At 55.0% G+C, this 18,995-nt stretch overlaps 1 protein-coding gene across 3 annotated transcripts in view; it reads left to right on the top strand.

Annotated features, from left to right (window-relative positions):
* Positions 1 to 18,995, top strand: part of ZC3H18 (zinc finger CCCH-type containing 18) — a gene marked incomplete at both ends in the record, with an annotated part of 52,742 nt that overhangs the window by 22,899 nt on the left and 10,848 nt on the right. For all 3 annotated transcript variants that reach the window (XM_080702328.1, XM_080702330.1, XM_080702329.1), the window contains 5 exons: positions 1,859 to 2,007; positions 2,299 to 2,391; positions 3,138 to 3,295; positions 8,123 to 8,240; positions 9,840 to 10,096. In XM_080702328.1, coding sequence (XP_080558454.1) covers positions 1,859 to 2,007; positions 2,299 to 2,391; positions 3,138 to 3,295; positions 8,123 to 8,240; positions 9,840 to 10,096 — 775 coding nt within the window. The remainder of the gene's footprint in view (positions 1 to 1,858; positions 2,008 to 2,298; positions 2,392 to 3,137; positions 3,296 to 8,122; positions 8,241 to 9,839; positions 10,097 to 18,995) is intronic.

The following is an 18,995-nucleotide window of genomic DNA, read 5'->3' as shown; positions in this document are numbered from 1 at the left end:
AAGCATGATTTGTTGGCAGAAACTTTAAAGTGGAATATCATGTTTAAGACTGAATATATATTTTTTAAGTCATTTAAAATCTAGCTGTATGTTAACCCCTTGAAAAAATTTTAAGGTGCTGTCATTTTCTTTCAAACCCTGTGCACATGCTACCTATTAAAAATTAAATTTAAGCTGGGCATGGTGGCGCACGCTTGTAATCCCAGCTGAGACAGGAGGATCGCGTAGGTTCCAAGCCAGCCTCAGCTACTTAGTGAAGCTCTCAGCAACTCAGTGAGACCCTGTTTCCAAATAAAATATAAAAATAGGTCTGGGGGTGTAGCCCACAGCTAGAAAACCACCTGGTTTTCCACCCCCAAGAACTACCAAAAAAAAAATAATAAATTTTATAAACTTCTTCACTCATTAAAGGATAGCATACATTCTGCACAGAGAAATCAGTTGGTTTTCTTTTATAATCCTGGCTTCTGTTGCTGAAGATCAGTTTTTGATGATTTGTGAGCAAAATGTAAAAGCCCTGTTGTATCATAGCTTTAATTTGTCCGCCAGTGTATTTTGTGTGTGTGTGTGGTACTGGGGGTGGAACCCAGGGGCTTTCTACGTCTGGGCTATACTCCCAGACCTAAGTTGTTTTTTGTTTGTTTGTTTATTTGTTTGTTTTGCGGGTCTGGGGATGGAACCCAGAGGCATTTGACCTCCAAGCTACACCCCCTGCCCAATTTTTTATTCTTTATTTTGAAACAGGGTCTCACTGAGTTGCAGAGAGCCTCACTAAGTAGCTGAAGCTGTCCTCGAACCACGATCCTCCGGTCTCAGCCTCCCAAATGCTGGGATTACAAGCATTCACCACCACACCCGGCTTTATTCTTTATTTTGAAACAGGGTCTCACTAAGTTGCGAAGGGCCTCACTAAGTAGCTGAAGCTGTCCGCGAACCACAGTCCTCCGGTCTCAGCCTCCCGAATGCTGGGATTACAAACGTGCAGCACCACGCCCGGCCCAGACCTATTTTTTTATACTTTATTTGGAAACAGGGTCTCACTAAGTTGCTGAGAGACTAAGTAGCCGAGGGTGGCTTCAAACCTGTGCGATCCTCCTGTCTCCCAAGCGCTGGGGTTATAAGCGTGCACCACCATGCCCGGCTCACCAGTGTATTTTTAATTTGTCACAAATTCTTTTTTTCTTCTTTTTTTTTTAATGTACTAGGGATGGAATCTGGGGCATTCTGTATCCAAGCTATACCCACAGCCCTATTTCTTATTCTTTTTTATTTTTGAAACAAGATCTCACTAAGTTGCAGAAGGGCTAAGTAGCTGAGGCTGTCCATGAACCGTGATCCTCTGGTCTCAGCCTCCTGAATGCTGGGATTACATGCGTGCGCCACCACGCCCGGCCTTATACTTCAATTATCTCTAATTTTTCTTGGTACTAGTGCAATGTGAATACTATATACATAGTATTGCTTAGAGAATAACAAGAAAAACGTCTACATGTTCAGTGTAAAGACGAGTGTTTTTGATCTGAAGCTGGCGAATCCACGGATGTGGAATCTGCAGCTGTGCAGGGCTGACCGCATGGCCTTTTTACAGTGACTGAAACAGGACCCGGGCGTCCCCGGGGTCCATCGGGAGCCCTCCCCGGGAAGGCCAGGCCTGCCTGCCGTGGGACTGTGGTGTGCGAGTGTGCTTCCGGCCTCACGCCCCGGCCTCAGCGCCTCTGCAGGCCCGGCCACCTGGGAGCACTCGCTGGCTGTCTGGCACATCCTTGGTCTTCAGCAGATGCTGCTGTCCCCCAACCCCAGCTGCACTTGCGCAGTTAGGCTGTGGAAAACCCTGCTGACCTGACTTTTGTCTCCATAGGGAACTGTACCTGGGGAATGAATTGTAGGTTCATACATCCTGGAGTGAACGACAAGGGCAACTACTCCCTAATCACCAAATCCGACCCTTTCCCGCCCAACGGCGCCCCACCTCTCGGACCTCACCCACTGATGCCTGCCAACCCGTGGGTGCGTGAATCTTCTTCTCTCATTGCTAGCACGTTGGGCACCTGGGCGCTATGGAGCTCAGGCTTAAGACAAGTTAATGTGCCTCTCGGGAAACTGACTCTGCCTGCCAAGCCCGCAGAGCAGCCCTTCAGGCGCTTCCGCCCCCCACTCACCCTGGGGAGTGGCGAGGCTCGGGGGGCCAGGTGTGTGCAGCCAGCCTGTGCTGTAGTTGGTGCCTTCGCTCCCCCGTTTCTTCATAGACTTGACAGTTTTACCTGCTTTCTCAACCTTTCCCTTCTCGTTTTTTAATAGGGTGGGCCAGTAGTTGATGACATTTTGCCTCCACCCCCTCCAGAGCCCCCAACAGAGAGCGCCTGGGAGCGAGGACTCCGGCATGCCAAGGAGGTAACAGTCCAGCAGCTCCCTGATAAGAGGCACCAGTGCGGGCCTTGCACACAATTGGGCTGGCCTTGATTCACGACAGTGATGGGGACTCGGCCAAGCCTTAGAAGCAATGGGGATATGTCCGTGTTTCCTTTAAGAGCGAAAGAACAAAAAATGATGTCTATCTCTGTGAGGCAGGCCAGGTTGCAGGCAAACCCCAATTGGCCAGGGAGGCCCTAGCCTGGGACACAGACGCACCATCTTAGGTGGCTGGGGTAGCCTAGAAGACAGCTTGCTGTCTCTAGCCACCTCCCCAGAGAGTCATGAGGCAGTCCCTGCCACTCCACAGCTCCCATCCTTGATCCCCGAGGCTCGGTGTCTGCTATCTCTGGAGAGACAAGTGTTCCAGGCTTCCCTTACTCTCTCTGGTCCCTCATGCCCAGCTGGCAATCTGGGGACCAGCGTCTGCTGGCATCTCTGTCGCTCTTCAGGGACACGCAGACGAAGCCCTTCCTCTGCGCCCTTGGGGACGTGAGCCGCACGTGCGCCCACTGCCTCCTGTCCTCTGGGGTCCCCATCCTGTTCTATCTAGGGCCAGACCTAACTGCAAGCAGCAGCGAGCTCCGTGATGCCCGCTTGAGCAGGGGCACCGCAGCCGCCCCGGGGCCCTGTCGCCCCGGCCTCCTGCCGGCCGCCGGGCTCTGTGCTTCCAACAGCGGCTCTGAGTGTCGTGACTCGCCTTGCCTTCTCTCTCCCTCCAATGGTAGGTTTTAAAAAAGGCAACCATTCGGAAGGAACAGGAGCCTGACTTTGAAGAGAAAAGGTTCACGATGACCATTGGTGAGGACGAGCGGGAGTTGGACAAAGAAAATGAAGTTTTCCGAGACTGGAACTCTCGGGTCCCAAGAGATGTCAGAGATGCAGCGTAAGAGATGCTCCACCTCTTCTTCCCTTACGAGAGAGGCCGGGGTGGGTAGTTTAGTGGCAGGTGTTAGGCTCCGGTTTTAATCTCTGGTGCCCACATATCCAGTGGCTTTCACTCGCCCGTGCTCTGGCAAGAGCAGCCACAAGCAAGTCCCGAGGCCAGCCTTGGGGCCGCAGTGCCACCCCTCGCAGTCGCTGCTCCTCGCTCCCGGGGCCTGTGGCTGGGCTGCACCCCCTGTGCTGCCCGCAAGCTCCAGGGCTTCCACTGCGTTCTCAAAGCCCAGAAGGCGTGTGTTGCTCCTTCCCCTCTGCTCCTACCAGGAGCTGGAGATGCCTGAGGCTTGTCCCTGCAGTCCCGCAGCATGGCAGTGGTGGCTGTCTTCTCTGTAAGTGCTGTCTGTGTTGTTTGTGCTCCTCAGATGTTCAGTGCTGGTGTTTAAAAATTATGATGGAGGAGCCAGGTGTGGTGGTGCATACCTGTAATCCCAGCACTTGGGGAGGTTGAGACAGGAGGATCGCAGGTTTGAGGCCGGCCTCAGCTACTAGAGAGGCCCTCAACAACTTAGACTTGTTTCAAAAAATAGAGTAAAAAAAAAAAATAGGGCTGGGGTGTAGCTCAGAGGTAGAATGCCCCCAATACTGAAAAAAAAAATTATGATTAAAAAGCCAGGTGTGGTGGCACATGCTTGTAATCCCAGTACTTGGGAGGCTGAAACAGGAGGATTGCAGGTTCAAGAACAACCTCAGCAAGTGGGAAGACTCACCGACTTAGTGAGACTCTGTTCCAAAATAAAAATAAAATAGGGCTGGAGGTTTAGCTTGGAGCTAGAGTGCCCCTGAGCTCAATCTCTAGTGTCGTGTACACACACGTGCACACACACATACTCTGACGGAGGAAGGTAGATCCAGAGGAATTGTGCAGCCTAGAAGTGCCGCTTCCCTGCCTGTTCCAGTTGCGGCGGCGGTCCTCCCCTGGCGGGATGGGCGAGCCGGGTCCAGGCCTCGGCGCCATCGGGCAGTGGCCAGTAGCTCGGGCTGTGCCTGGGTCTCGTGGCAGCCCTGCACCTTGTGCTTTCTGTTGGGAAGTCCTGATCGCTGGTTTCTGGCTAGAGTGACAGTAACAAGCCGAGGATGGAGTCGTGTGTCGGCACCCAGTCCTGCCAGCAGGCCAGCCGCCGTCTAGGGCACGTGTGCCGTGCGTCCCGAGCCTGCCTGCACCAGGCGGGGCGGTGGGGAAGCCCACGCCGTGGAGGCAGCAGCGAGTCAGGCTGGAGAGGTAGACTCGCCTCGCTGTGGCTTGGCATGCTGCTGTCTGCTCCTCGCCATCCAGAGATAAGCTGGGACATCCCAGAAATTCACAGGTGTCAAGTTAAATAGGATATGTCATCATAAGTATTCTACTTTATTAATTATTGTTCATTGTTTACTGAGTCTCTAGGTTAAATTTTTATCGCAGTTAGGAGGGGGAAATGTGCAGTATTCAGTGCTGTCCACAGAAGGTCTTGGATATACCCTCAGAATGGGTAACTACTGTAGTTAAACTTGGACGCTTGCTGACTGAGTTCTGCACAGGGCAGCACCACCTCACGCAGGCGCTGGAGTTGACCTAGTGGCCCAGCCGCCTGTGTCACCGCGGGCGTGTGGCTGTCCCTGGGCGCCCTCTCCTCAACGTGAGATGTGGACGGTGGTGCTGGCCTCCTGCTGGGACACCTCACTCTGCTTCCTCCGAGTGATGTGACGGAGGCGCTCGAGGGGTGGCAGCTTGCACGGGCAGGCCGTACTGGGCCGCAGTGCCTTCCTGCCCTGTGCTCCGTGCTGGGAGCAGGAGCTGGGCTGGCCCTCTGCTGCCGAGGCTTCCACCACAGGGCTGTGGGTGGCCCCGTGTCTGAGACAGCTGTTGACTGTGTTGTCCTTCCTTCCCTCCTTCCTTCCTTCCTTTCTTTTTCTTTCGCAGTCGGGGAATGGAACCTAGGGCCATTCTACCTCCAAGCTACACCCCTAGTCCTATTTTTCATTTTGAAACAGGGTCTCACTGAGTTGCATAGGACCTCACTAAGTAGCTGAGGCTGCCCGTGAACTGTGATTCTCCTGTGTCAGCCTCCCAAATGCTGGGATTACAAGTGTGCGCCACCGCGCCCAGCTTGTTTGTGTGTTTCTCCCCCCCCCCTCTCTTTTTTTTTTTTTTTTGCAGTACTGGGGATGGAACCCAGGGGCATTCTACCTCAGAGATACACCCCAGCCCTATTTTTTTATTCTTTATTTTGAAGCAGGGTCTCACCGAGTTGTAGAGGGCCTCACTAAGTAGCTGAGGCTGGCCGCGAACCGTGATCCTTCAGTTTCAGCCTCCCGAATGCTGGGATTACAAGTGTGCGCCACCACGCCCGACTTGTTTGTGTGTTTCTTAACACCCTCTGTGTTGGGCTGGGGACTGCTGAGCCAGGCCCCAACCCGACTTGATGAGGGAAGACCTCTGCAGAAGCGCCCTGCTGCTTCTTGTGGGCACTGGGGGAGACGCAGTGTGCCAGCCAGAGATGGAGACCGAGGGCATTCCACAGGAAGATGTGTTGGCCAGTCTTCTGCAGAGGCAGAAGGAGCACTGGGGCCCCGGGGCTGCAGAGCTTGAGCAGCAGGGAGGGAGGTCAGGGAGAGCAGGGCCCTGGGGGCAGGGAGGCCAGTCTCCATGGGAGGGGGGTGTCGCGGAGGTGTACCTGGCAGGCCATGACGCTGGTCCCTCTTCACCAGCTGACAGGGAAGGTAGGCAGCTCTGCTGCAGTGATCGGAGGACAGCGCAGGTGCTGCTGCTCAGGGCCTTGTCTCCTTGAGAAAGTGGGGTGTGCAGTTCAGGGCCTTTCTTAGTAGTGATTGTTTTCTGGGCCTCAGTTTCTTTGTCTTCGACGTGAAATGGTTAGCTAAATGATCTCGGCTTCCTCCTGCAGGCCTCCAGTTACTTAGTCTGCTTTTCACCTACCACACTTTTCCTGGGCAGGCTGCAGAATCATCTGCTGCCCCTAGCGACTGTGGCCCACGGTTGCGTCCTACCAGGACCTCAGAGGCGACTTTGCGAATGCTGTGCGGGCCACCGGTGCGCGATGGCAGTGTGCACAGGACTCTAGTGCTGAGGGTCGGTCCGAGGCTCTGCAGACCGGGGCGCTAGCCTGTGCTGGTGCGGGGCTTTGCCCAATTTGCTCGGCCAAGGGCTCCTTTCCTCAGAAGGCCCATTGGCGTTTCAGGCTCCCTAAACGGTTCGGGCAGTGGCTGCAGACCGTGACCTCCTCTGTGGAGTTTACACGAGTGCGTTGAGCGATGGCGCTCCTGGTTGGCTTCAGGTGTTGTTGCACGACTGTTCAGGAAGGGGCTCGAGCAGCCAGGCAGATGTGGCTGCGCTTCACAGCGCGTGCTCACTGCCCCTCCTGCGGCCAGTGGTCCCAGGACCAGGCTGAGGTGCTTGCCCTGCCCTGCCGGCTGGCTGCCTCTGCCTGCCTTCCTGCAGCCCAGGAAACCCTGCAGGAAAGAGCTCTTCAGTTCACTCGCTGGCTCCCCAGAGCGGGTTTGCTGGCTCGGCCCGCTTTCGGGAGACACATGCCCTCCAGAGACCAACTGGCTGTGGGGTGCTCTGGCGTCCCTGTGGAAGCCGCTTCCGGCGCTAGCTTTCCCTCGCGCCTCTGTTAGTGTGCGCAGCCTGCGGTGTCTGCTGTTGCGTGTAACGAAACGCCACCAGAGCGCCATCAAGGCAGGCCATGCGGCATCTGGCTGCTTAGGTGGTGGGAGGCCGTGGCTTTGCAGCCAGCTGCCCTGGGCACCTCCGGGGACCCACCGAGGCAGGCGTGGTGGGGCCCTCTGGAGTGCTGCCTGAGGTGGGCTCTGATGTGCCCTCGCTGCTCAGCCAGCAGCCTCTGCCCGCGTCCAGCCTTGGTCTCGGCTGCTTGCTCTTCTCCATGGGCTGTTGGTTTCTGCTCCGTGGACCACACCACACGAGTGTAGTTGTGGGGCTCTTTCGGATGCTGTGAGGCTCAGCATCTTCTGCAGGGTTTTCTGGCTCGTCTTTGTCTGTTTTTCCTTGTGACCTGGTGTCAGCTGGTCTGCTCCACGAAGACGCTCACCGTGCTCTTCCTGGTGGCCTCGCGCCTACTGGGCAGCGTAGGAAGAGCGCACGTGCTGCCGTGTGCCGTCCTAAACGCTAGATGCGTTTTATTCCTTCTTGCTGTTGTGAGGCTCTCTTCACTCACTGTCTCTTGCTGTCATTGTTTTCTTGCCTTCTGCTTACTGAGGGTGTGTGAGAGAGGGAAAGAGGATGGAACGAGACACGTGTGAATTGGCCACGTCTTCAGCTCTCCGGCCTTTCAGGTGTCACATCACACGAGTTGCTAATCAAGGCATTTTGCCCCTCGTCCATTCTCACACCCCCCCGGGCTCTGTCAGTAGTCTTGCTGGCAGGCCTCAGTACACCGGCAGGTAGTCATGGGGTCAGGGTCCTGCCTCCTCCTGATCAGAGAAACCCTGCCCCCACTTCCTCGTGTGTAAGCACACTTCTACATGGTTAGGAAGGTATGGATCCCTGCTTTCTGAGGTATTTTACCCAAGAACGGGCATTGGTGTGTCGGGTGTTTTTGTCCTCAGTGTCCACCTCCCCTTTCCAGGTCTGTTGTTTGCGTGGGGTATGCGCGGGCTCCCTGGCCCAACTCAGCCTTTCTTCTGTTCCTGGATAAATGCCACTTCCTCTTGGTGTGTTATTTCAGTGTGGTGTTGGAGTCTGTCTGCGTGTGTTTTGTGTAGAATGTTTGCTCTAATGGCCCTGAGTGATATTTGCTTCTCTTGGCTGTCTTTTCAGACTTGAGCCTTATGCAGATCCTTACTATGACTATGAAATAGAGCGGTTTTGGCGCGGTGGACAGTACGAGAATTTCAGGGTGCAATATACAGACGCCGAGCCGTATCATAATTACCGAGTAAGTATGACTCACACACACATGTGAATCCCACCCATTAAAACCACACGCTCCTTGCCCTTTTGGAGGCCAGAGTTCCCATAGTTGTCCAGACTGGCCTCGATTTCTGATCTTCTTGCCTCAGTCTCCTGAATAGCTGGAATAGAAGCATACCCCACTACGCACAGCCCAAAGCATCCCTTACTTACAGGAATTTGTGCGAGCTTAATCTGTCAGCACTGTGCAGATTGAGCCCACAGTACTAAATTCAAGCCCAAGTTGATTTTGGGTCCCTGGTTACATCTGCGGTCATCTGAACAGGGGCTTTCCTGCAGGCTTGGCTTTGCTAAACGTTTGTAAAATTAGATTTGCTTGTGAGGTTATTGACACCAGACTGCAAGAGACTGTGTCACCCTCCTGAGCTTGTCATCTCAGAGTCCAGCAGTATTGGTCGCACTGTAGCACCTGTCCTCACCCCTGCCGGCCGGTCAGGGGTGTGCCTCTGGCCTGCCAGGCCTTGTTGGTCTGGCAGGAGGCTGTTCTGTTTGGGTGTTTCCTCTCAAGTATGTGTCTGGACCTGTGTGCTTGAGGCCTGGAGGCTTGCCTTCCACTTTGGTGTGCCAGGAAGGTTCATCAGAAGCAGGTTGTCACCGAGGCCTGGTGGCGCACGCTTGTAATTCCTGTACTTGGGAGGCTGAGACAGGACGGCAGGTTCGTGGAGGGCCTCAGCAAGTAGTAGGCTCTCAGCCTAGCGAGGCCCAGTTTCAAAATAAGATAGGCCTGGGAGAGTATCTCAGTTGAATGCCCCTGGATTCAGTCCTCAGTACCAAGAAGATAAAGAAGCAGGTTCTGTTCTGTGACTCAGGACAGAGCCAAGGGTTCCCAGGCCCAGAGCGAGGTGGCCGTGGCCCAGGAGCCAACAGTTGCAAGTTGTGCAGAGGCCCTGTGCTCAGAGCAGCCTCCTTCTCGAGTTGGCCGCGGGGTCCGGGGCAGGACCGCCACCACAGGCCTCTGCTGCGGGAGGGCGGGCAGCAGGAAGCCCCTGGCGCACATGGCTGAAGGGCCGGACGCTTGTCAGCCTCCTGTGCTTGGACGTTTGGTTTTGGTGCCACGTATTAGATCAGCACTGGAGGGCTGTGCTAGTGGTGTGGCCGTGCTCCGGGGCCGCTTGGGGAAGCACTACACCGTGCCCTGGCACCGCCCCGCAGGCAGCCTGTGACCTCAGGGAAGGAGCCGCTCAGAGTGGAAGTGCTGGTCAGGGCAGGAGAGCCGGCAGTGCCCTGGGCGGAGCGCTGCGAGTGGCTTCGCTCTTACCTGCACTCTGCGCTGGGATTTGGTGTCTCAGAAGGTGCTTTTTTTTTGATGGTACTGAGGATGGAAACCAGGGGCCTTCTACCTCGGGCTACACTCCCAGACCTATTTTATATTTTATTTGGAAACAGGGTCTCTTAAGCCAGTTGAGGCTGGCTTCGAACCTGCGCGGTCCTCCTGTCTCCGCCTCCCAAGTGCGGGGATGACAAGCGTGCCCACCACGCCCGGCTAGAAGGTGCTTCTTGAGCATCCCTGAGCGCGTCCTCCAGACAGTGCTTAATCCCTGCTGTGTTTGGCCTTTTAACCAAGGAAAGGGAGCGGGAGCGAGAGCGAGAGAACCGCCAGCGGGAGCGCGAGCGAGACCGGGAGCGCGAGCGGCGGCAGAGGGAGCGGGAGCGCGAGCGGGAGCGGGAGCGGGACAAGGAGCGGCAGCGGAGGAAGGAGGAGTGGGAGCGCGAGCGAGCCAAGCGCGACGAGAAGGACAGGCAGCACCGGGACCGGGAGCGCGACAAGGAGCGCGACAAGGAGAAGGACAAGCCCAAGCCCCGCTCCCCGCAGCCGCCAAGGTAGGCCACCCCGCCCACTTGGTGGGAGCCTGTCTTACTGGCCCTTGAGATAGAAATGCGTACAAGTGCCAAAGAAGTCGGTGCCCTTGGGCGAGTAGGTGCTGCCAGCACGGAGTCCCCTGTTCCACAGTCCCTGGGGCTGGAGCTGGCATGCGTGTAGAAGGGTGAGGTTTCCTCCGTGTGTGGTGGACCCGTGATGGCCGCGGCACCAGTGCCGGCATGACACCGTGGTGGGCATGGCTAACACCTAAGGGACGACAGGTTGGGCGTGTGGAACACCCTTTAATATTTTTATTTGTAACATACTTGGATACTCAAATAGAATGGATGGTCCTTGATCAGTAATCAGCTGAGCTTGTAATCCCAGTACTTAGGAGACCGAGACAGAAGGATTGCAGATTCGCAGCCAGCCTCAGCAACTTAGTGAGGCCTTGTTTCAAAATAAAAAATAGAATAGGGCTGGAGGTGTAGCTCAGAAGCAGAACGCCTCGGACTCGGTCCCCAGTACCGTGCACACACAGAACCAGCTGAGCGGTTTCCTCAGCTATGTTTACAGCTTATGCCCAGGTGCACATGCAGTAGTCCGTCTGCTCCAGGGGTGTGGCCGTCCCCGCAGTCTTCGAGCATTTTTGCTCCCATCAGCAGCCACTCCCGTCTCCCAGCCTCCTGGCGCCAGCCCTCACCTCACAGCCTCAAGTCCGCTGAACCTCTGCATCTGCCTGTTCAGGACAGGCTGCAAAGGGAGCCAGGCGATGCAGGCATCTAGTTTCTGCCAGGTAGAGTAGTACTTTCAAGGTTCTCTGTTACAGTACTTACCTATCAGGCCTTCATTTCTTTTGATGGCTAAATAAATCTTGGTGGTGCCATCGTTCACGGGCACTGGGTTGTTGCCGCTTTCGGCTGCTGTGCACACTTTTGTGTGGACTTGGGTCTCATGGTGCGTATCTCTGAGATTGCTGCATCCTGTGCTCACTTGTGTTTACTTAGTTGAGGCAGCTGCACCATCTTAGGCTCACCTAAGATGAGATTGCAGCCTCCCAATGGCTATGCCTTGGCACACCACTGTGGTTGTCATTTGTATTTTCCTGACACCTGATGACAGGAAGTTTTTTGTTTGAGGTTCTGAGAATTGAACCCAGGAGTGCCTCTGAGCCACTCCCCAACCCCTTTTTTGTCTTAAAACAGGGACTTGTAGGTGAACCTGTGATCCTCCTGTCTCAGCCTCCCAGATACTGAAATTACAGGCAGGCACCACCACACTTGGCTTACTAGCCATTACTGTGTCTTCTCTGGAGAAAGACCTATTCAGATCCTTTGCCCATTTTTTAATGTGGGTTGTTTTTTTTTTTTTTTTCATTATCGTAAGAATTTTTATGAGCATGGCATGGTGACACATGCTTTGTAATTCCAGTACTTGGGAGGCTGAGACGGGGTATCGCAGATTCACAGCCAGCCTCAGCAACTTGTAAGGCCTTCCACAACTTAGTGAGACCCTGTTTCAAAATAAAAATGAAACAGGGCTGAGGGTGTAGCTCAGAGGTAGAATGCCTCTGAGTTCAATCCACAGTACTTCAAAAAAAAAAAAAAAAGGAATTTTTATATTTTGCAGAGAAGTTTTCTGTTAAAGCTGGGTGTGGTGGCGCACACTTGTAATCCCAGCATTTGACAAGAGGATCGTGGTTTGCAGACAGCTTGTCAGCTACTTAGGCCCTTTGCAACTCAGTGAGACCCTGTTTCAAAATAAAGAATCAGCCAGGAGCCAAGTGTGGTGGCACATGCTTGTAATCCCAACATTTGGGAGGCTGAGACTGGAGGATCACGGTTTGCAGACAGCCTGTCAGCTACTTAGTGAGGCCCTCCACAACTTAATGAGACCCTGTTTCAAAATAAAAAATAAAGCCGGGTGTGGTGGCGCATGCTTGTAATCCCAACATTTGGGAGGCTGAGACTGGAGGATCACGGTTTGCAGACAGCCTGTCAGCTACTTAGTGAGGCCCTCCACAACTTAATGAGACCCTGTTTCAAAATAAAGAATAAAGCCAGGTGTGGTGGCGCATGCTTGTAATCCCCGCGTTTGGGAGGTGGAGACGGGGATCGCACAGGTTCGAAGCCAGCCTTGCTGGCTTAAGAGACCGTTTCCAAATAAAAATATAAAATAGGTCTGGGAATATAGCCCGGAGGTAGAAGGGTTTCCAGGAACCCCAGTACCACCAAACAAAAAAAATAAAGAATAAACCAGGCGTGGTGGCTCACGCTTGTAAATCTCAGCATTTGGGAAGCTGAGAGGAGGATTGCAGTTTGAGGACAGCCTCCACTACTACTTAGTGAGACCCTATTGGTTTTTTTTTTTGTTGTTTTTTTTTTGTTTTGTTTTGTTTTGGTGGTACTAGGGATGGAACTCTTCTAACTACAGACTATACTTCCAGACCTATTTTATATTTTTATTTGTAAACAGGATCTCTTAAGCCAGCACAGCTGGCTTCGAACCTGCTCGATCCTCCTGTCTCCGCCTCCCAAGCGCGGGGATTACAAACGTGTGCCACCACACCCAGCTAGTGAGACCCTATTTCAAAATAAAGAATAAAACATAGGGCTGAGAGTGTAGCTCAGAGGTAGAATGCCCCTGGGTTCCTTCCTCATTACCACAAAAAAAAAAAAAAAAATAGAAAAGTTCACATCTTGGTCAACATCTGGCAGTATAGCTCCACTCCGCTGGCCTCTCATCATGGCCGGCTCAGTGGGGACCACCACCCTGGACACAGGACGTCTCAGTGCTTTCTCCTCGCGTTCAAGAGACCCAGTTTAGCTGGGCGTATTGGCGCAAGTCTGTAATTTCAGTACGTGGGAGACTGAGACAGGAGGATCACGGCAGGAGGAAACAGTTTCACGGCCAGCCTCAGCAATCTCTTGAGGTCCTCCACAACTTAGTGAGACTCTGTTTTCCAAATAAAAATAAAATAGGGGTGGGATTGTAGCTCAGAGGTAGAATGCCCCTTGGTTCAATCCCCAGTACCCACCCCCCCCCACACACACACACAGAGTCCCGTTTTCAGCCTTCAGAATCTGGATGGACCGGCACCCACCAAAGAATGAAAACAGACCTTTATCTCAGCGCTTCAACCTCCTGGCTGGGCTTGTGTGTGCACTTGTGTTCTGAGCGTGGCTCCAGGCTGTTCTGCTGCAGCTGTATGCAGTTCCCAGCAGGTGCCGTTACCAGCGCTCCCTGAGTGTGCCGGCTACAGGTGTACATTACCATGACCGGCTGCAGGCCTTCCTCTCCACCCACAGTCCTGGGCTTCAGACCTGAGGCTAAGCATGCTGCACAACCGCTCTGCCACTGAGCAACATCCTAGCCCTCTTTATTGTATTTATTTGGTGGTGCTGAGAATTGAACCCAGGGGCATCTACCTCTGAGCTATACCCCCAACCTTACTTTATTTTTTCTTTGGAAACAGGGTCTCACTAAATTGCTGACGGCCTCATAGGTTGCTGTGGCTGGCTTGGGACTTGTGATCCTCTTGTCTCAGCCTCCCCAGTGCTGGGATCTTACCAGAGCAGAATTTCCCACGTCGGGCCCTCCTTTCCCTTGGCCAGCCAGAGCCACCTTCTTCTTTTTTTTTTTTTTTTTGGTGGTACTAGGGGTGGAACCCAGAGGCTTTCTACTCTGGGCTATACTTCCAGACCTATTTTATACTTTATTTGGAAACAGGGTCTCACTAAGTTGCTGAGAGCCTCACTGAGTAGCTGAGGCTGGCTTCGAACCTGCGCCATCCTCCTGTCTCAGCCTCCCAAGCCCTGGGATTACAAGCGTGCACCACCACACCCGGCTTGGCAGCCCATCTTCTGGATGCTGAGTCTCCCTGGGAGCATCTCGTGTGGCCTCCCTTTCATGAGTGGGGCAGCCTCTTGATAGGCTGAGGTTTTTGGTTTTTGTTTGGGGTACTAAGATTTCCACCTTCTACCTTGGAGCTACACTCCAGCCCCTTTTATTTTGAAACAGAATCTCACTAAATTGCTGAAACAGATTCTCACTAAATTGCTGAGACTCACTAAAGATCACAGGCCTTGAACCTGTGATCCTCCTGTTCCAGCCTCCCAAGTGCTGGAATTACAGGTGTGCACTACCATACTTGGCTAACTTAAGGAGTTTTAATCAAGCCGATAGAAAGAGTTTTTCTTGCCTGACACAGAACAGCAGAATCGCTTGGCTTCTGAGGAGCGTGGCAAGAGGTGTGCGCGGCAGGAGTCCACAGCCCAGCATGCGGCCGACTTCAGACCTCCCCTCTAAGCTCTGCACGGGGGTGGGGCACTGGCAGCCCGTGTCTGTCTGCGTCTGCTCACGTGCTTCTGAACAGCCCTAGGCCTCGCAGCCAGCCGCGGCACCGCCTCCTTCAGCTCTTGCCTCGCTGTTGAGGCTGGCCTCGTAGTCATGCCTCCCAGGCCCTTTTCCCACTCTTGCACCTGTGCTATGTTTAGACTAGAACAGCCTAACCACCAGTTCCATAAATGTGTGCGTGGTCAGGGAAATCCCTGTTGCAAAACCTGGGTTGTCCTCCTGCTGGCCAGGCCAGCAGGTGTGCCTAGGTGTGTGTAGTAGCTAGGCTTCCTGGGGAGCTTCCTCAGTTTTCGGGTCACATTCACTTTTGCCGCTCTTGGTGACCCTCGGACATGGGCTGGACAGCTCTCATTCCCAGCGGGTGGGCCTGTGCCACCTACGGCAGCACCTCGCCTCTGCCCTCACTCGCCGCCTGGTCCTTGGCTCTGCCAGGTCTTAACCTTGGCTTTCCTGTGGGCTTCATAGTCCCCTCTGTTCCCGTGCCCCACGGCCTCGCCCAACGTGACCTGCTTCTAAAGCCACTGCGTCACTTCACCCCGGTTGCTCTGGGCTGAGCAACCTCAGTGTAAGAGGTTCACAGTAGGCCCGTGTTAGGCTGCGGCTGGTGAAGAAGCGCTCTTGTAGACAGCGTCCTAAGTGAGGGGCAAGCCAGCTCAGCTCCTAGGATGCGCTCTGCTCCCTCGGCCTCCCCACTGCCGTCCATGTCTGCCTGCCCTGAGACACCCTCATGGCGGTGTTGGCCATGTTGAGTGAAGGGCGGTGGGCCGCCCAGGTCTGCTGTGGCTGGACCGCTGGACTCCAGTGGCTTTCCCGCTCCAGTGCCCCCTTTCCAGGGCATCCCCTCGTGTGTATGCCTCGCGGGGTGGAGCTCGGGCCATGCGTCGGCATGCCGTGAGTCAGGATAGTCCACCTGCAACGCCCCACACCTGGGCGGTGCTGCCTGCCCCAGCTACCCTGCGTGGACCCGATGACAGTGCTGGTTCCGTCAGCAGACGGCAGGATGCACGTGCCGCCCGGGTGCCCACTCCACGCCTTGCCAGCTTGGCGTTACGTAAGCTAGTGCTCCCTCATGAGCCGGGACAGGGGCTGCTCAAGGCCAGAGTTCCCCGTGCGTGCAGTGGCGCTCGGCGCTCATCTCCCAGTCACCAAAGAGAAACTCTGAGCCTTACCCTCAGCTCACCCTCCGACCCTGTGCTGGCCTCACCTACCTGCCTGGCTCTGGGAAGCCCGTGCGCCCAGCCTTCTCTAGGGAAAGCATGTGCCGGGCATCGCTTCTTGACTGCTTGCCCTTGAATTGCTCCAGAAGCTTCCCGGCCACTTGGTGGAAATGGGTGGAAAATAGTATGTGGTGTCTAGGTGAAAGCACGGTATTGGGACGTGCAGTGTGTACGTACATAGCCCTGAGTTGGAGGAAATGGCGGTCGCACCTGTTGGAGTATCTGCGAGGTGGCCAGGGCGGGGAGCAGAAAGGCAGTAGAAGGATCTTGCACACGTCCCAAGTGTATTTTGGCAATGCTTTCCACCCCAAGAAACAGCACAAGTGCGTTTTCTTTCTCTTCATCCAAAAGCCAGAAGCAGGGCCGGGCTATCTGGGCGCTGCGGTTGTGCCTCTCTCGGTGTGCTTGCTCAGGGCTGTGCTCAGGGCATTGCCACGCTCTGGGCTCAGGGTAGGTCCAACTGCAGGTGCCCCTGCCTGGGAGAGCCTGTCGTTCAGCCGCCTCTGGGCCCTCACTTGGAAGGCTGTCGTCTGCAGTGGCGGGCCTTCACCTGCAGACTGAGTCCGGGGCCTCAGGGTGGGCCCTGCCCATGCCAGCACTCGCAGGGCAGGACGTGGACTCGGGGCTCCTGGCATTGCCAGCGATTCTGCCTGCATCGAGCACGTGGGTGGGGCCTGGTTCTGCGTTTTGTTGCTTGCTGACCTTTGCTGTGCTGCGGGCACGGGCCATGCATGTGCTGTCAGTGGTCACCTGTGTGGGTCTCCGAGGGGGTGGCAGCCAGCAGCAAGGAGGGGTTGCAGGCTGAGCTCCCAGCTGTCAGGAGCATTCGCGCGTGGTAGAAAATGTGAGCCTCGATGGGCGCTACTGCGGTGCCCACTGGGCAAGGACTGGCTGGCACTGCGGCCGGGTGGGAGGGCTCGAGGAAGGCCAGAAGAGCTGAGCCGGGCTGCTGGGGCCCTCATTCAGACTCCTGGGTGGGGGAGAGAGAGGTGCAGTGGAGGGCATTGCAGGTTTGTCCAGAAAGGAGTCCGGCTACACTTAGTCAGAGCACACGTCGTGTGCTTCAGGGTGTGTCTGTCTGTCTTGTCTGTCTACTAGGGATGGAACCCAGGGGCATTCTACCTCTGAGCTATACTCCAATCCCTATTTTATTTTTTATTAGAAACAAGTCCTCACTAAGTTATTGAGGCTGGCTGCGAAACTGCTGCGATCCTCCTGGCTCAGCCTCTCAAGTAGTGGGACAACAGGCGTCTGCCATTGCATCCGGCTTTATCTTTTCTTCTTGACTCCAGTCGAACTTGGCAACTGCCCAGCTTGGGGTTTCCAGACTCGGTGTGGTCTAGCCGTCTTGCATCACCGCAGCCTCGCACTTCCTGGTGTGGCCCTGCGTCGGCGAGGTGCAGCTTGCCGTGCTTCCTGACCTCAGTGTCCTCTGGACAGCACAGTGACCCTTGCCCCTTGGGGGCCTGTAGCCTTGGGTGAAGGAAGGTACCTGGAAGATAAGAGCGTGCAGCCCAGCTGCTGGAAGGCCGCTTCCTTGGTCAGAGATCACCTGAGCTCTTTTCCTTTCCAGAACTCTTTATGCAAATTCCAGGTCTATGTGTGCCCGGCTTCTCAAGTCTTTCCTGCCCGCCCGCTTCCTCCCGCCCACCTCCCATGGTGCAGTAGCTCAGCTGCCCACTGGGCACGGGGGCAGGCCCACGCTCCGTGTGTGTGTGCTTTGTCATCTTGGTTTCTCCAGGTCTGAGTAGGATGTCTGGGTGGCTGTCCCTCACTGAAAGAAGGGCCTTGCGTGTCTCCGCTTTTTTTTTTTTTTTTTTTTTTTTTTTTTTTTTTTTTCAGCAGTGGGGATGGAACCCAGGGGCATTCTACCTCTGAACTACATCCCCAGGCCTATTTTTTATTCTTTATCTTGACACCAGGTCTCACTAAGTAGCTGAGGCTGTCTGCGAACCGCAATCCTCCTGTCTCAGTCTCCCAAATGCTGGGATTACAAGCGTGTGCCCCTACGCCCGGCCCCCACGCCTGGCTTTTTCAGCTAATTTGAGGAGCAAAGGTGCGGCCTGCATCATGGCTGTGGGCTTGAGGCCTGGACCGGTGCCGGCCTGGTGGTTCCTGCCACCAAGGCCTGCGAAGGGCCACCTGGCCGCCCTGGGGTGGGAGCAGGAGCGCTCAGGGAGGTGTGCGTCACCCTGCCCACCCTGAAGAATGCACCTTCCCTCCAACAGCCAGCGAGGCTCTGCACGAGAACCTGTCACTAAGACACTTCTGGTGCGCTTCCTGAGTGCTGTAGCTGGATGAAGTGACGCATGCCCATCAGCCGGCAAGGATCATAAATGGGAGGCGCCTTGGCACCTCGTGAGCCCGACTCAGAGTAAAAAATAGAAAGGGCTGAGGGTGCAGCTCGGTAGAACAGCCCTGGTCCCGATCCCCAGCACCTACCAGTAAGTAAATAAGTAATAGGTAAGCGAGCAAGTGAGAGGGAGTGAGGAGACAGTAGCTCAGTGGTGGGCACCTGGGTTCAGTTCCCAATACCTAAAAAAAAAGTTTTCTTTGAGGAGATAGAACAGTTTTAAATAGCATTGTGGCGGTCTCCATACTATATGCAAGTATAAAGCATGATGACGTTGGGAAACCTTATAAGGAAGAAAGCCAGGCGAGAGCGGCGGCTGGAAATGACACGGTGCCAGTGCACGGCCGCACGGCCCTGGACTGGGCTGGTCTCGCAGGGTGCACTCAGCCTCACCTGTCTCCCTCTCAGCTAACGGAGCCATGAACGCTTTCCCCAGGTAAAACGTCTGTAGTGCAGTCTGCCAGTGGCTCACTCAGTCCTTCCTCCCAAAGCAGCCCTGACACCGGTGATTTAGGCGTGCGTCTGTGTCTGAAGCCAGTTCTCACGGCTTGAGTCCACACCTGGTGAGAAGAGCCAGCGGGCGCACCAGGTAGCGATTGACTGGCTGGGTCGCAGACGCCGAGGGCCAGGCAGACGTCGCCGCCATGCCCCCATGATTGTGTGTGTCCAGCTGTCACCGTGTTACTACTTGCATGTTTTAAATATTAGCACTTTTTAAAAGGAAACTTTACATCATCATTGTGACGCAAGCCAGTCTCATGCCATAGTGAGTCACTAGAGTAAAAAGAAAAATGGGCCGGGTGTGGTGGGTGACACATGCCTACCCAGCTGCCTGGAGGGTGTGGAGGACCCCAAGGGGAAGGCAGTCGCAGCAACTTAGGAGGCCCTGTTTCAAAGTAAAGATGAAAGGGTGTGGCTCCAAGGGAAAGCACCCGGGCTTCCATCCCCAGGGCCAGCAATAGGAAGGGGGGGCTGGCACGTAGCCCAGTGGCA

The sequence above is a fragment of the Muscardinus avellanarius genome (assembly GCF_963383645.1).
Source record: "Muscardinus avellanarius genome assembly, chromosome: 10".
In the NCBI taxonomy this organism is placed as follows: Eukaryota; Metazoa; Chordata; class Mammalia; order Rodentia; family Gliridae; genus Muscardinus; species Muscardinus avellanarius.
The sequence above is the reverse complement of the archived record's forward strand: the minus strand, read 5'-3'. Positions and strand labels throughout refer to the sequence as shown.